The 17,353-nt window shown below is 36.9% G+C and overlaps 1 protein-coding gene across 1 annotated transcript in view; it reads right to left on the bottom strand.

Annotated features, from left to right (window-relative positions):
- Positions 1–1,055: 1,055 nt before the first annotated feature.
- The window catches only part of LOC134674351 (ATP-binding cassette subfamily G member 4), a 36,578-nt gene continuing 20,280 nt past the window's right edge, over positions 1,056–17,353 (bottom strand). Inside the window, exons 2-11 of the mRNA XM_063532444.1 lie at positions 8,011–8,181; positions 7,120–7,256; positions 6,677–6,822; positions 6,125–6,363; positions 5,702–5,952; positions 4,869–5,037; positions 4,291–4,391; positions 3,828–3,983; positions 3,150–3,355; positions 1,056–2,857 (exon numbers count right to left, since the gene is read on the bottom strand). Coding sequence (XP_063388514.1) covers positions 2,716–2,857; positions 3,150–3,355; positions 3,828–3,983; positions 4,291–4,391; positions 4,869–5,037; positions 5,702–5,952; positions 6,125–6,363; positions 6,677–6,822; positions 7,120–7,256; positions 8,011–8,181 — 1,718 coding nt within the window. The 3' untranslated portion in view covers positions 1,056–2,715. The remainder of the gene's footprint in view (positions 2,858–3,149; positions 3,356–3,827; positions 3,984–4,290; positions 4,392–4,868; positions 5,038–5,701; positions 5,953–6,124; positions 6,364–6,676; positions 6,823–7,119; positions 7,257–8,010; positions 8,182–17,353) is intronic.

Raw genomic sequence — 17,353 nt, forward strand, 5'->3', positions numbered from 1 at the left:
CTAATATGCGAGAGCGAGATGCATAGATAGTAAATTACGTAGACGTGAGAAAATGTGTCAATTTTCTTATTTAGTTCTTTAAGTGAGTCCTAGAGGCGCTGTATAAAACTCCGATATAACTCTTGCTCTGTTTTTTAGTATACTTAGAAAGGGACAGCATCGTTTGGAGTGGAGTGAAGTTAGGTACATAAGACCGTAAAGAAACGTAAAACGTGACACACGGCACGTTTATTCACCGAGTGTAAGTGAAAAATACTCTGCCAACTGATGGTAGAGGCACTGTTTAGTAAAGTGATAGGGACTTTCAAATGGTCACGATGGAAATATGTACTTACATTCAAACGTATTCATTTCACGTAAGTGTTGTTGACACAGCTCTGGATCCAGAACATTTTCGTATAACTCATAGTCGTATGCAAATCTCTGAACAAAATTATCGATTTTACTCTCCGCGCTTACAAAAAACACGGATAAAAATATTTGAGAAATCATTTTTTATTTTCACTAATACATCCCCTTCTTGGTGGTTTAAGTGACTGATTAGCAGGTTATCTTTCGCTTAATATTAAATCAACATAATATATTTATCAATAAAATTATAACGATAATATTGATAATGCATAATAGATAATGCATTTTTTATAATTCGCTTAATACCCGTGTTAGATTGTCTGTTGGAATAATCCATGTTACGTAGTCTACCGATGTACGAGTATAGTAATGTGATAGGTAGCAAAATATGTCCAAGATTTTTTAAAGACTGTTTTTGGCAAACAGCCGCTCCTATACAATCGAAGCTACTTATGGCACAGATTATAAGTATAAATAGTTCTTACGAATTTATGGATATGGATTAGATATGACTTTTGATACTGTCATATCAAATCCATATCGTATTCAGACGTAATATTAGACGAATTTTAAAGTTCGAATCGGGTAGCCAGTAAGGTCGCGCTCCAATAGGTATATTATATACTAGAAGGTGATATTTGTGTAAGTTGTGTGCGGATTAAGAAATCCGAACGATTTAAATTTGTTTGAAGAATAAAAGGCAATTATGGGTTTATAATGTTTATTGATAATTATAAAAAGTTACCAGGAAACGTATTTTTTTATACAAAAGTTATAAAAATGTCAAGTTCCCTTATTATAAATATTTTAATCTATAAAATAATAAATAATATAATTGAGCAGCTAATATATCTAGAATTTCAAACAGAATATAGAAAATAAGCACAGACGTGTGCATACATTACTCCTACAGAGGATGTAGGTACAATTAAATTATGTAAAACATAAACTTCGAAAACTACCTAAAAATACTAACCACCTACGTATTTAATGTAAGAAGTCACACGAACCTAGCCGCCGCCATACAATCGACGTTTCGCTCTCATTTTAAAACGACGGAATTGAGAAACTTGGCAAGTTGGCATGGAAATAACTTGGCAATTTGACATGGAAATAACTTGGCAAGTTGGCATGGAAATAACTTGGCAATTTGGCATGGAAATAACTTGGCAAGTTGGCAATGGAAATAACTTGGCAATTTGGCATGGAAATAACTTAGCAAGTTGGCTTGGAAATAACTTGGCAATTTGGCATGGAAATAACTTGGCAAGTTGGCATGGAAATTCAACTAGGTAATGCATATGTTAGAGCAAATATGTAGAGCTTGTTTAACACACTGTTTTTATCTGTTTTACAATATTTAGCAATAAAAATTAATAATATGTTTATTCCAAGTTTCTTGTTGTTTCAGCTTGTACTAATAAAATGAGAGCGTAACTTCGAATGTATGGGAGCGGCTTTATGGCAAAGGGTTCATGACTCTTAATGTCTATACAAAGCTACAGATTTGTTTGTATATTTAAAGGCGCTCCAAAATTATTACTACTTAATTAACATGTTTCGTCTCGTATACATTTAAGTAAAACTAATATACCTAAGGGTATATTATTTAACTTTAAAAACACGTGACCTGAGCCTCAACTCTTCAACAATTTACACTTAATAGTAAAAGAGGTATACTTTACCACTTAATCTTTGGAAGTATAATTTAGGCAAGTACTTTCATAGCGAACTATCTAGAAGTAGATACCTTACTCTAATCCTTGCGTCTCCACCATGTAAAAAAGAATTTATAATGCTTATTCTTCTTTTGTCAAAGTCGATAATGTCAATGTATAGGCTGCTAAATGACAAGGAATGTCAAAAGACTTGGCATAAAATAGACGTTTCAATACACATATTGTATTTAATTTGACACAAAACTACGAAGTAGAAGTAGTAGAACAAAAAAAACATCATGGAATAATATCACAGATTAAAAATCTAACCATCACATTTTCCATTGGAATAAAACTTACAATCAAAATTTCTTTGTTTTTTTTTTTTTAATTATTATTATAACGGAATGTTTTTTACCAAGAAGCTTCAGCTTCATTACCTACTACAATAGATTATTTTGTGTCACTTTTTCATATCACATCTATTTTTTTTTATTAACTTGGTTCAGAAATTTCAATGCACTTATTTATTCTAATAACACTTAAATACCTATATTTTTTTCTAACACAGCTACTTGCTACCAGTTCTTTCGGGCAATTTTAGACTAAATATTAAATAATTGTCACTTGTCACACAAATTAGAGCTAGACTGGTATCTACACTACTACCCAACCAATTTACACAAATATTCCGTACAGACATATTTTATCGCACTGCGTTTAGTTTCCATTTTAGTAATAGGAAGGCCAGTATTCTTAGGACGACAACATTGACGGTCAGAGCGAGGATGTCCCACCAGAACATGTCCGATCGCATCGCAATCTCCTTCAAAAACTTGCTGGGATACCTGAAAAAAAAAACACGGAGAAAATTAGTATGGAAGGTAAAGGTAAGGAAAACAATCTCCATGTATCAAAAAGTGTCCGTCAAAAACCTTAAATAGGCGGCGTTACAATACCTAGATATTTGATAGTTAAACAAAATCAAATCATTGATTGATAAATCTATCCTATGTCCTTTCTCGGACCTCAAACTATCTCCATTTCATTTAAATCAGGTAGGGCACGTTTAATCCCCAGTACAGTTAGGATAGCTAGTCACGCTAAAGATCATATTTAGAACCTTCAGTGTCTACTCACTTGTAATGGCAATATAATTCATCCTCGCAGGCGAGTACGGGCCTATTCATCCCGTAGATGGCGTTGATCAGTCCTTCGAGCCCATAGCGCAGGTAGGACACGTACGATCCCCAATACAGGTAGGAGGGCAGGTCCCGTAGCGTCACACCGAAACCAGCGAACATCATCATTGGGACAGAGAGTGACGGGCCCAGGAATGTGCCGTTCTGTAAAGCAAGTTGAAGTTATGCAAATGTACTGCTTGGCAATCTGGACGGTGACAATTAACCGAATCCAAATAACGTAGAAAGCTTGATATATTTGGATAAACTTAGCCATACTTTATCTTACTTCTTAGAAAAGAAGAGGGAATATCAAGAACATACGGCATACTGTAGAGTTAAGATGGTCGGGTCTTTATCATTTGTCACCTGCTTTATGCCTGTCACGTTCTAATAAATATGTAAGTGCGAAAGTGACGCACGGTATGATAGGTGATAAAAATGCGACCATGATACCGCTTCTGATCGTAGAACCGATGGCTGATGGGGCAGAGAATTTCTTGAATAAGTAGTAGGTAACTGGAGAACGCCAGATAAGGCAAGAAAGACCGCGGGATACCATTGTGCACGACCGGTTATTGTCAAGATCCATGGAAAAGGCAAACATAAGGCATATAATGTATATAATGATACTCACCACCACGTTGAAGACTGCTCCGATCATGAGTCCGAAACTCTGCGCCACCAGGACGGTGTACATGGAGATGGCGAAAAACATGGCGAATCGGGTCAGCTCTAGCGGCTGCGATGACATGATGTAGACTATCACACTGAACACGAAGCATGATACTACCTGGAAAGTAACAGTTTCGTTTTAGGTTAATAATTATGGTGATCTAGCTTCTGCCTGCGACTTCGCTAATGACGATGATGATGGTAAAAACTATCCTGTGTTGTGTCCTTTCCCGGCCACCACGGGTACCAAATTTCATTTCTAAATTGGTTCAGCGGTTTAGGTGTGAAGAGGTGACAGACAGACAAGAGCTACTTTTTTTTATGTATTCTCCCCAATTTCGTTATTTGAAAGGATTTCAGTTCATGCTATAGTCTTCAGAAAAATAAAATTAAGTAGGTTAAATAGATATATGAAGGGTACTTACAGATACGGGCAAGTCAACGAGAGTTATGGAGATGTAGTAGGATCCCAAGGAGTACCATCTGTTAAAGTGCTCCTTGGACAGGATCGACATTTCTGACGGGACTGAAAGAGAAAAATATAAAATATTTTAAGTAAGAAAAAGTAGTACAACAAACAAAATTTTTTAAATTTTCGAATTAAAATAATTTATTTAGAAGGAAGATTAGGAAGAAAATGAAGAGCTGTGCTCAACAGTAGACCAGCAAAAGCCAAGCAAAGGGGTTGTTACCATAATCGTGCCCAGCCCCAAAAGCAGCAAATATCCCACTATACTGGGAGAAGGTCTCCCCTCTTTTTAACCGACTTCAAGATTTTAAAAAGAGGAAATTCTCAATTCGGTTGTATGTTTTTTTTTCTCCATACAATATCATTAGGACATGATGTCACGATCCTCAGCATTGAGGGAACGACTGATGATGATCATTAAACAACCCGCATCCCCTCAATGAGCTTTGTTTACATATATTATTCTACTACCTACTCCCGTGTTCACTAACCGTGACCTTGGTTCGCCCCGAGGCTGAGCTTTGAAAAACTTACATGTAAGAATGGTGAGCATCATTGGTGACATCATATGGTGCATCAGTATGGCGAACAGCAGGTTATAGTTCTCCAGTACCCTGGAGCCCTCGTTGCCCGCGTTGATGAAGAGGCTCCCCAGCATGATGCCCACCAGGATGTTCACCAGGACACGGATGTGGGTCATGGTCTGTCAAATTTGTTATATTTTAGTACACTTGTGCTGAACCCATACGAGAATTGTTCCAAACGTTTGGGAGGCGTGCGCGGAGCCGAAACCAACACCTTTTTGATAAGGTCAACGTACTGGTGCTCGACGCGGTCCCAGTACGAGTAATTTTTTTTAATTATCATCTTAGTCATTAACTCATTAGTCATCTTGAAACTTAAGTCATTGTCAATAGAGGTGACAGCAAGGTGTCGTCATCTATTGGGCATTAGCATGTCGAGCACTAGTACCTACGTTTACCTTAATTTAATGAAATGTAAGGTAAACACCGAGCGGACGGTGCTCTTGTGTCATGAGATGCATGCAGAGGCAGCATTCGTCAGAGTGTCTGACTAATAGCCAGTCAGTGAGACGAATTTACTACTAAGTCATACTAAGTCAAAAATCTTCAAGTTTTATACTTGCTGTATTACAACTAATGTCTACAGCATTCTGGTTTCGACATTTCTTAATCTAGGAAAACTAAAGACTAGACTAGAGGCTTATTCTGTATTGTAATAACAGGTTATGAGTTTGAATAGGTAAGCCTTTTCAATTCAGTACAACTGATTGTCTGCAAAATGAGACGATACCGTAAAGATCACTGAACATATCAAGCAAGTGAGTGGATAAGAAAAGTACTCACAGCATCTCGTTTAGCCTTCAGGAACCCTGTCCTAATCAGAACAGATCTCTGGTTGGACTGCGGCGTCTCCTCATTGCTGGACCCCCTGTCCAGGGCCTTCAGCACGCTCAGGGGGAACTGCTTCCTCAGAGCCTCCATGCTGGGGATGGACTCATGGTTGTCGAACCAGTTCAGTGCTCGCCCGTTCTCTGATTTGGTTGTTAGGAGTTGGATTTTGTCTTCGCCGTATTCTCCGCATGCCAGCTCGATTACTGAAATCAATATTATTTATGGGTCATTAATTTGGGATTTAATCTAATACTACTGGGTTAGGTACTAAATTTGACAGTGTCAAAACAAAACTTAAAGATTAGTTTTCGTAAGCGGCTATCGTGTGGAATGCTCTTTGCTGTAAATGTTTAGGTAAGAAGCTTCATATCCTACCATAATCAGCAGGATTGTGGTAGATGGGGCAAGGCACACCCGTCTGATCCAAGTACGGCACCAGGTTCTGTGTGGTGCCCTGGTAGAGGCACTGTCCGGCGGCCAGCACGTATACTTGGTCGAACAGCGCGAAGAGCGAGGCCGAAGGCTGGTGGACGGTGCAGATGATCGTGCGGCCTTGGCGGGCCAGGCTGCTGCAGAGCTGGACTACTTGTGTGCACGAGGAACTGTCGAGGCCTCTGGAAAGTTGGGATACTTGGTTAGAATAGTTGTATATGTCATGCTCAGATCATTTCATTGAAGAACTCTTAGAATTGATCATTTCATGATGTGATAAATCATGAAGATCGGTTGGCCATGTCATGAAAAAGTCAAGTCTAACCTAATCATATTTATCATGAAGTGATCAATTCTGAGATGGTTTCATACCTAATATGAGATTATCAAAATCTATATTCTGGCTACAACATACGAGTATCTAAGAAATCACATACCTACAACTCACCCAGTTCTTATTATTTATAACTATTAGTTAGTAAAGAAGTTACTTACGTAGTGGGCTCATCAAGGAACATAATAAGAGGGTTGTTAATGAGCTCCAGAGCTATGGAGAGCCTCTTTTTCTGTCCGCCGGACAACTGTGCTGCGCGAGTGTTGGAGTGTTCGTAGAGGCCGAGGTTGGTGAGAATATTTTCTATCTGAAATAGGGGAATATAGCTTGAAAACTATAATTCTTAGCAACACACTTCGTAGACAACTATTGTAGACAATGTAGGTACCCATTGACCTGATTGACCCCCTTTGTTCATTGGCAGTTTTGTTGTAACCTTTACCGTTTTTCCAGAAATGATGAATGTTTACTTTGATTGATGATTACTTTTCGAAAGTCGAGACAAAGAAGTGGTGTGGGGGGGGGGAGAGAGCTTTTACTTGAATATGCGTCATACTAATGATTTTATTATGTGCTAGAAAGTACAGTAACTACTTATACTTACGATCTCCCCCTTCTCGTAGCTATCCATCTTGGTGGGGAGTTTGAGGTTGGCAGCCATGGTCATGTTTTCGCCTACAGTAAGTAGCCCCTGCAGCCGGTCGTCTTGCTGTATGTAGCACGACATCTTCTTGAATTGCTCTGGAATTGCAATATGGAAATAATTTAGCCGCCGTCATATAATTTGTTAAAAACGGATAATTTACTATTAAAATTGGGTTGCGTAACATGTTACGCAAGTACGAGTAAGACTGCAAAATACAAAACTGGACTCAAGGCAATCAACCCCAGCGTTTAAGTGTTTAAGGCGTTTAATCAGCGTTTAAAAGTTTCTTTAAGTCCAAGAGCTACAGCATAGATACTGTAGAGAGCCTAAAAGCCCTAAAGCTAAAGGGTTGAGGGACTGTTAGGATAGTACCTATCAGTGGCGGCGCGTCAAACATATCCATAGGCAAGCCGGGGCGAATTTGGCTTACATATTTCCTTTACAACTCTGCTCAAACGTCCAAAAACAGGCAAGCCGGTGGGAATCGGCTTTTATGGACGCGCCGCCACTGGTACCTATAAGATCACCTAGACCTACACTAAAATAAGCATAATCAGCATTGATCAACCTTGTGAACCCGAGTAAAAATATTATCTGTTTCATGCTCCATGCAGTAATAAAAAGACAAAAGTCATATACGAAGGCAACTGTTTGAGCAAGTGAGAAATCTCATCGTCCCATCCCGGGATCATTATATGCCACCGAAAAAATAAGCTTAAGGTTTTAAATTTAGAATTGAAATTTGACTGTCATGCTTGCCCGATATCGCGCCCGTGGGACCGAAAGGGTCAGCGGTTCAAAGGACAGAGCAAATTGTCCAATAGCAATGGTAGAAAAAGTGAGACTTACTCATGATCCTGCCTCTGCCGTTAAGGAACACCGCTCCTCCAACCCCAGTGACCCTGTACCCTGAGAGCACGTCCAGTAATGTAGACTTGCCGGCCCCAGAAGGCCCCATTATGGCCACCAGCTGCCGCGGCCGGAGGCGCCCGTGGACGCCATGGAGGATCTCTTTGTATCCTGAAAAGAAATAATTGCTACTTGAGTTAAGGCACAGAATAAGTAATAGTACTATTACCGTACAGAAAGGACACTTCTTACAAAACCGAAGTTTGACAGCGATTCAGGGTCGAATCATGATATCCCTTTCTAACTTATGGCACTATCCCTTTCGGCTAATTAGCCTAATTAGGCTTGTCAAAATTCAATTTATATAATGAATACAGTCATTATATCCAAAAAACCGACCCTACCCGTGAATAATTAGTTCTTGGATTTTTTTTTCGTAGGTCCCTCGGGGGGGTCACTGGAAGTGTAAATTCAAAAAGTAGGCTGAATCAAGCTCCTGCGTATATTCGAAAATGGGTTTTTTCCAAAAAAACGGTTTTTCTTCAATAACTCGGCCATTTTTGATTTTACAGTAAAACCGCAAGGACAAAAATTGTAGGAAATTTGATTCTCTACAAGTTAGTCCAGTCATTATATCCAAGAAACCGACCCTTCCCGTGAATAATCAGTTCTTGGATTTTTTTTTCGTACGTCCCTCGGGGGAATCACTGGGAGTGTAAATTCAAAAAGTAGACAATCAGGGTCCTGTGTATATTCGAAAAACGGTTTTTCTTGAATAACTCGGTCATTTTTGATTTTACAGTAAAACCGTGAGGACAAAAATTTTAGAAAATTTGATTCTCTACAAGTTTGGTCCTCACAATTTTTCTTCTAGGATCGATAGTTTGGAAATAAAATTTGAAAAAAGCGACACTTATAAATATTTTCAACATCTCGTTTATTTTCAACTTTACGACATAAATGAAGAGGACTAAACTTGTAGAGAATTAAATTCTGAACAATTTTGGTTCCCACCTTTTTCCCCCCAAAATCGATATTTTAAAAATTAAACCTGAAAAACGCGACAAATTCAAAATATTATCATTATCTCCTATGTTCCACGCTTTACGGCATAAATGAAGGGAAACAAACTTGTAGAGAATCAAATTTTCTAAGATTTTTGTCCTCACGGTTTTACTGTAAAATCAAAAATGACCGAGTTATTCACGAAAAACCGTTTTTCGAATATACACAGGACCCTGATTCAGTCTACTTTTTGAATTTACACTCCTAGTGATTCCCCCGAGGGACGTACGAAAAAAAAAATCCAAGAACTGATTATTCACGGGAAGGGTCGGTTTTTTGGATATAATGACTGGACTAACTTGTAGAGAATCAAATTTCCTACAATTTTTGTCCTTACGGTTTTACTGTAAAATCAAAAATGGCCAATTTATTGAAGGAAAACCGTTTTTTTGGAAAAAAAAACATTTTTAGAATATACGCAGGAGCCTGATTCAGCCTACTTTTTGAATTTACACTCCCAGTGACCCCCCTGAGGGACCTACGAAAAAAAAATCCAAGAACTAATTATTCACGGGTCAAAATCTATAATGACTGCACATTATCTTATATGGTCGTGCACGCAAAGGGACTTCAAATTGTAGGGCATGCAGTACCGGTCCCGGTACCAAGAATTTCATTTCCCGGTTCTGGGCATTGCCAGAACCGGGATTCCCGGTTCTTCCCGGTTCTCAAGGCATCTTTTGATTACTTTTAAGAAATTGTTTCTGTAGCGTACAATCTTTATGAATGACTTATTTTCATATGAATAAATAAATAAGAATTAATAAATGACTTATTTTATTATAAACAAAGACTTAATTGGCGTTTCAACCTATTTTACGAAATTAACCGGCACACATTGCCTCCGCCTGGGCCGAGCCGAGCCACACGGCCGTAGCGTAGTCGATGCACTCAGCACTATGACGGCACGAATGCCTACTTTACTAGGTTAGTTTGTCGGGTTATTTGGGTCCCCCATTTCATAGCACCATTATTAAATGTTATATAATGTCCTGAGCTAAAGTACTAAACATTACTACTATTGAAATGGGAATAAATAGTCATATGATGAGAACCGGGAAGTACCGGTACCGGGTCTTCAGTACCGGTTCTTTTGACACCATAAAATTCCCGGGAATTCCCGGGAATATGAGAACCGGGAATTCCCGGGAGCATGCCCTATCAAATTGTGACTCTTATAATTGCTCGGAGCAATGCTGAGCCGAACGGAGCCGAGTTTGCCCGAAGCCAGGAGTGTCTCCCCACCCCACCGGTTAAGAGTCCGCAATTTAAAGAGTTAAATACATATTTGATTTAGAAAGTGGGAATGCGTTCTTTTAAACAAGTGGCAAATAAAATCAAGTTAATAATTATGCATGGTAGTTTAGTGTTTGGAACTGGCTTCCCTATTTATTGTTATGTTGATTCTTATACGAATTATCAGGGGTTTTGCGTCATTTACTGGTTCCAAAGATCATTTATTATATTTATGTTTGTATTTACCTAGTAGTAACTGTATTCTATGAATTCTTAGACGTACTTTTGCATGACAAGTGATTGAAGTTGAATTATGAATGCGTTGTTTACAGTTGGCCGTTGACGATAGGCAGGATTTGCAACCCGGAACCGAAAAGTATGAAATTATCCAGATCAGGATCCGGATCCGCGGATCTTCCGGTACATTTCGGTTCCGTGCAAACCCATAGGGCAATGAGCACGTATATTCTGTAAACGCCATCCGCCATCCTGCTCATGCCCTTGCTTGCCGTCAGAATCGGTTTTTCAGACGGCAGTCAAAAGACCGGCAGCGTCAGTATAGCAAGTAGCAAGAGCGGTGAGTGTTATATTATCCCCGTAGCATATTCGACAAAGGTGCGACGAATGGTTGAAGCCTATTTCGCATTACAAACGTCCTGACAAGCCGCTAAATGACCTAGTTGATCGACAGGGCCCGTTTCCGCGATACTGCTACCCTCCTCCCCCCTCCTTAACCGCTGCGATAACCTATACGGACGTCAGCGATTAGCTGTCAACGAAGCCTATTTGAAATTTAAAGATCTCTACTTGACTGGTTATTGATATGATGTGAGCATGACTGAACTCGTAGTGCATTTCGAGAGCACCAATATCCACCAATCAATTAGGTAGGTACCTAAGTTCTGAGTCATGGCCTGTCCAACAGGTCTCCATCGCCATACAGCGGGGTAACGCTGCTAGTGTGATCGGGAGCTTTGGACCCGGCACGGCTCAGAACGGGTTTTAGTTTCTTAAGTTTTGTAAGTACATATTGTAAAATGTATCCTTTGTGCAATCTGCCTTACTATTAAGTTCTTATCAGAAACTAAAAATGTAAAAAAATATAATAATATTTTGGAGATACCTATTTAGGTTACGAAGGGCTTTCACAGGTTAAGAAAACATTTACAATGACATTATAAAGTGACATGAAATTACAACAACGACAATAACCACCATTTAATACAACAGCCAGTTACCTGGGTAAACTTAGAAGTACAATAATTTTAAAAATAAGCCAACTACTACAATACAACACAGTTTTAAAGGGTCTATTGTTAATAATAAATTAAAATAAGACTAGTATTTAGGTATACAGTCAAAGAATTTAACCGTATCTTTTGTCTCAGTGACAATTAATATGAAAGTCGTTAGGGACCTAAACTATTGTCACTGTGACAAGAAACAAAATGTTACTGAAATTAAATCCCTTGACCGTATCTAGTAGGTACTAATAAGATTTGGAGGTGTAAAGGCACTCCAAGCGTCATAATGAAATCTGATCTATTAAAGATTTTAATCTTCGAGTAGGCTCCTAGATTGACCTGCTCTTGAGTGTTGGCTACATGACATTAATTGGCTGATATGTAATGTTTATTATTAATATGGTTGAGTTGTTGCAAGGACAATATTAATTGAATAAATCTACTGCGTTTACGTTTAGAACAAATCTAATAACACCTTCTTAGGTATTACACGTACAAATTTAAATAGTCTAGGAAATGCGATGTTTTTAATAACTTTGCTTTTGTAATACCTACTATACTAGTCGATTCTGCTCCTATAAATTTAATTTTTTTTTAAGAGCAACTTAACTACAAATATACTTACCTATTAGTAATTTACGATAAATTCCAAGAAAAACTATTGTTAGAATAGAATTTAGGAAATCACTAAAGAAGTCAGTTATATATTATTTTATCTCTGAATACAAAAGAATACCTTTTTTGGAAGTTATTTGCTTCCAAATTCTTATCTCATAGAAACGGAATTACTTAATCTCAGTACCTACTCAAGTAGCTCCTATCCTTATTTGTCATTCAAATGTCAAGTATGTTCATAAATCCGAAACAATATGCGCACACGCACATACAATTCTCCACTCCCGAAGTGTTTACAGAGATAAACATATTGTGTTGACACTTGAGCCGTGTGTATTCCGATGGGTGCGCACGAGTCTGTTATTGGATGAACCAGTGGTTTAGAGCCAAATAGGTAAGTACGAGAAGAGATTATAAAAAAAAAACAAAGCAAAAAGCCAAAGTATGACGGAATGTGTCTACAATTGTGAAATGTATATAGAATTTGCCCCCTTTTTGAGACGGAAATGTTTAGCCAGAAAGAAAATTAAGTTCCACGATACATTTTTGCGATCATTGCGTTTAATTGCACACATCAACATTATCCAACACCGAGAGTCTCAACGTTATCTGTCACAGTGACAGATAACGATTCGATTTTCGAAGTTGTCGATCCTCTATCTGGTTCTCAAGCACGATCGACTCTCCCACAATTAGAATAGAATCAACAGCATCACTCACTGCGTAGCGTAGGTACGATAGTGTGGTATTTTTTGTAAATAAATGTGCGGAAGCATAACAAACTGATCATCGTTAACTACAGCGGAGATAACATGGCGTTGCGAACGTTATGCTTATTACTTAATGACTTTGCTAAGATAATTAGTTGACGCGGTTAATTTAAAGCCGTGAAGAGCGCTGACTTCTGGTCAAACTGCCTAATCCGACACAAGAGCAGGCGATACAACGGAGCCTTGAGATGTAATTTTTATGTATGTTTTGATTAAAGTTTTCAAATTAAAATTAAATATTTTAACCGTTCCTTTTCGCTCTAAACCCTGTTCTTATATCCCAAATACTAAAGTCCCTCCCAAATATTTTTATTGATGTTAAGTTTGTAGGTACTAACCCTAGATTTAAGTATTAGTATGTTACTAACACATTACGGATTTTCGTCCTGAATAAATGATTACCTATTGATTGATTGATTGATTGATTAATTATCTCTATGACAATGTAGGTACTAAGTGGCACACAAATAAAATTCTTTAACCGTAAGCAATAACATAACACTTATTTTAAGCGTATTACAGCTACGCGTTATTAGGGTCCAAAGGGTAAATAAACATACAAGTTAAGTCAGACATTAAATTAAGGTTCTATGGAAAACTAGTATAGATTTAGGAAATAGCTGATCTTTAGACAGAATTCCTTTAACATTACAAAACATAAAAAATAAACTGCAATAAAACCTGTTTAACTAATATGTAGACAATGACGTATTTAAACATTTTATTACGTATTTCAAGTGTTTAAATAGCTGTTAAAAATTCAAGATTTGAATGATCTTTGGACTTAACACTAAACACTGAGAAATTTCGTGTGATGTTGTCTAAACCGGAATATAATAGTCGTCGTGTGACGTGAAATGGCGTCACGATTTTAGATTTTAAATAGATAAGTATAATGTAGGCATCTATGATAAAGTAAAGGAAATAAATTTAACGTTTTACCTCATACAAATCATACAATAGGTACATATAAATATGTAGAATTAGAAAAACTAAAATGAAAATGTTTCCGTAATTTTTTCTATCGAGCCAACTTTAACCTATTAAATATATTATAACGATAAGGTTTAAGGTAAGGTTTTGGTTTGACTTTGCCCTTTCAAATGTGTATAGCCTCTAGCGGCCCACCATACAAGGAAAATTGGCAATCGAATTTGAATCAACGGTATTAAAAAATAGAGTTGAATTTGTTTTGTTTTAAAATCGAACGAAACGAAATAAAAGAAACTCTATTCCATTTCATTAAGATTTAAATTTCATTGGAGGTAATTTGTACTAGTATTAGGACATTGAACCCCAAGAGGATAATATATTTTCCGTGTCATTTTTGAAATATAAAAACTACAATTTTGCGTTAGTCTCACTAAATATTTTAAGCAAGATTCACAATCTACAAAGCTTGTGGAAATAAATGAAAAGTGGACAAAATTGCCATGACTCTTTTCATACCTACCTTATTAATACCTAATAATTATTAGACCGCACACATATTTTTTTGAGAATAACCCTTTTTATTTATTTCCAAGCTTTGTGATATAATTTGCAGACGTTTCTGCTTAATTCAAAATTAATTCACAAACTATATTTTGTTAATACTTTTATTTTTGTTAATAAACTTTACTAAATCTATACATTTAGGTACATTTCCTAATATTGTAGACTAGCTTCCTTAGTAATTCAGTACTAAATGAACGCACATAATCAATTAGTATCGACCTACATACGCCTGTCAATAGCATTGCGAAATGATCAGCATTGTGAAATATTCAACGAAGACATTTAATTATTTATTTATCGCTTGTTTAGGTAATTTGATAATATACGTTAGATATACGTGGCCTTTGGCATGCCACATGCTTAACTGACAGTTATTATTATAGGAAGATTGAATTGAGACGTTTAAATTTTTAGGTAGTCACCGTCACAATTAAATCTTAGTTAAGTAAAGCATAAAACACAACTAAAGCATAATTACCTACCTACTAGGAATAAGGTAATTTACGGTTGTAAAGAAGTAAAGTTATATGGTTGTTTGGAAAACAAAGAATGTGACAGCTGGGACAAAATTATTTTCGTTGTCTCGGTTCAGAGGGGCTACCGCGAAAGCTGAAATTCGTAAATTGCGGGGATCTTTCTCTTTTACTCCAATGAAGGCGTAATTAGAGTGACAGAGAAAAATGCCCGCAATTTGCGAACTTCGATTTTCGCGGTTATAGCCCTGAACACACCGTCACGCTTCTATGTTTGTCTTTTATCATATAAATAATAAAGTTCAATGTTCTATTGCATCTCCTTCTAGCTATAGATTAAAACCTCCTCCTCCTCCTCCTCCTCCTCCTCTTGAGAAAAGTTATAAACTAAATTTCACCCCACACAAACAGCTCCTTTTGGGAACAGAAAACAAGACGAAGAAAAGAATTTTGACTTATCTATATAATACCTGACGTACTTCAGTAGGCAGTATATGCGCGAAAGCAAACATTTTAATTCTCAGGGTGCCTAGTCAAGATGACGATTTCTTGATAGAAAATGCCTATCAATAATCGAATAATGATAAATTAGTTATTTACGATACAAGTGGGAAAAATAGGAAATTCGCAACGAGTGGCTTTCTTTAAAACACGATCGAAGTAAGTACAGTACACCTGTATAGGTAATTTATCATTACCAATAAAGGATGTCTATGTCTATGTCTACATTTATTTTATGGCCCTTTAAATTTGTGACGTGGTTACGTAATCTGCTTATTATAGTACAGGGTGTCGTAATGGAGCACCCGATGTACTGTAAAATTGACGGTCACTGTGATAAGGTACCAAATGGTACATTATGTTTACTTTAAATGTGTATATAACATTTAATGCGACGTAGTGCTCAAGTGGAGTTATGAAAACAATAACTGAGACAGCTGTTTCCATAGTTTTGTTAAATTGATATGTTATTCATAATCGTTCATAACATTAAACGTGATACATCTGTGTACAGTAACGGACTCTCCGTTTTCTTCCTAGGTTCCTCTACCTCGATTTTATTTAGTTTTACTACATACTTATACCTACATTGTTTGATTATGTGATATGACCTCCCCTTGGTCATGGACTGTGTCTACAATAAATAAGAGTGACATTCCATTTCCAACTGCAGCTGCAACACTGTTCATTTTACTATGGAAACGCTCGCTGTCATTGTCAATTTCCATAGAAAATGAACAGTATTGCAGCTGCAGTTGGAAATGGAATGTCACTTTAAGTTGCAATGTTTTAATTAGTTTTAAATTATAGTTGGTTTATTACTTCTACAGTACATATGGTGCTACTTTACCGCCCTAGTGCGGTAAATAGCCCTATACGTGCGTATGTCGCAAATTTAAGAGCCCTTCAACGTGCACACTAGCGCCACTACTATTTTAGCATTAGAAATAAGGTAAACAATCTTGATGTGTCTTTTAATTGAAAAGCACATTTTAGAAATAAGTTAAGGCAAATACGTAACAATTATGAATCTCATACGATCATTTATGTTCTTCTGCTTTTATAAGTAATAGTTTTTGATTTTTAAAAAGCGTTTTTCAATTAAAAGACTTGTCAAGATCGCTTACCTTCTTGCAAGTTCTTTCTAATGCTAAAAAAAACGAACTATAAATTATCGTGATTATATAAATTTCACGAAAGATATTTAAAAAAAAGGCCGCTACGGACTGTATTGTGTATTTAAGTACCTTTTGAAAACATCAAACTAGTTTTTATGTTGCTGGATTTGTCAATCTATGCCGCCAAAGTAAAAACGGCCGTTTTTTGTTTTGAGTTCCTAGATCGACGAATCCAGCAACATAAAAACTAGTTAGATATATTCAAAAGGTACTTAAATACACAATACAGTCCGTAGCGGCCCCCATTTTTAAATACTTGTCGTTAAATTTAAATAATTACGATTATTTAGCAGTGGTGGTACGTGCACACGCACGTTGAAGGGCTCTTAAAGGGCCATATGTACTGAAAACGTTGTACAATACACGTGCGAAAAGGTGATTCGCAACGAATGGCCATAAATTGAAACACAACCAAAGTTGCGAATTCCCTAGTTTTCGCACTTGTATCGTAATGTACTAATTCCAAATTACAGTATACCTATTAAACAAATGGTTTTGACGTAGGTAAGTTTGTTTCTTATTTCGTCACCATGTGTTTATTTAGATGGTACAAAGTCCTGCTTATTTTTGACTTATTATTGACTTTATGCAAAATATTTTTACACAGTTTACTGTATGTTAATCATAATCATATCGTAGCTATGCTCTTTAGTTTATTTTTTTGGTTATTATAAGAGTTAGAGCGGAAAAATATCCAGACAAGTTTTTTAAAAAGCTACTAATTCTTATACGAGCCCCGATGCAAATGATTTCGTCTAGTTCCG

Source organism: Cydia fagiglandana, chromosome 1 (assembly GCF_963556715.1).
Source record: "Cydia fagiglandana chromosome 1, ilCydFagi1.1, whole genome shotgun sequence".
Lineage (NCBI taxonomy): Eukaryota > Metazoa > Arthropoda > Insecta > Lepidoptera > Tortricidae > Cydia > Cydia fagiglandana.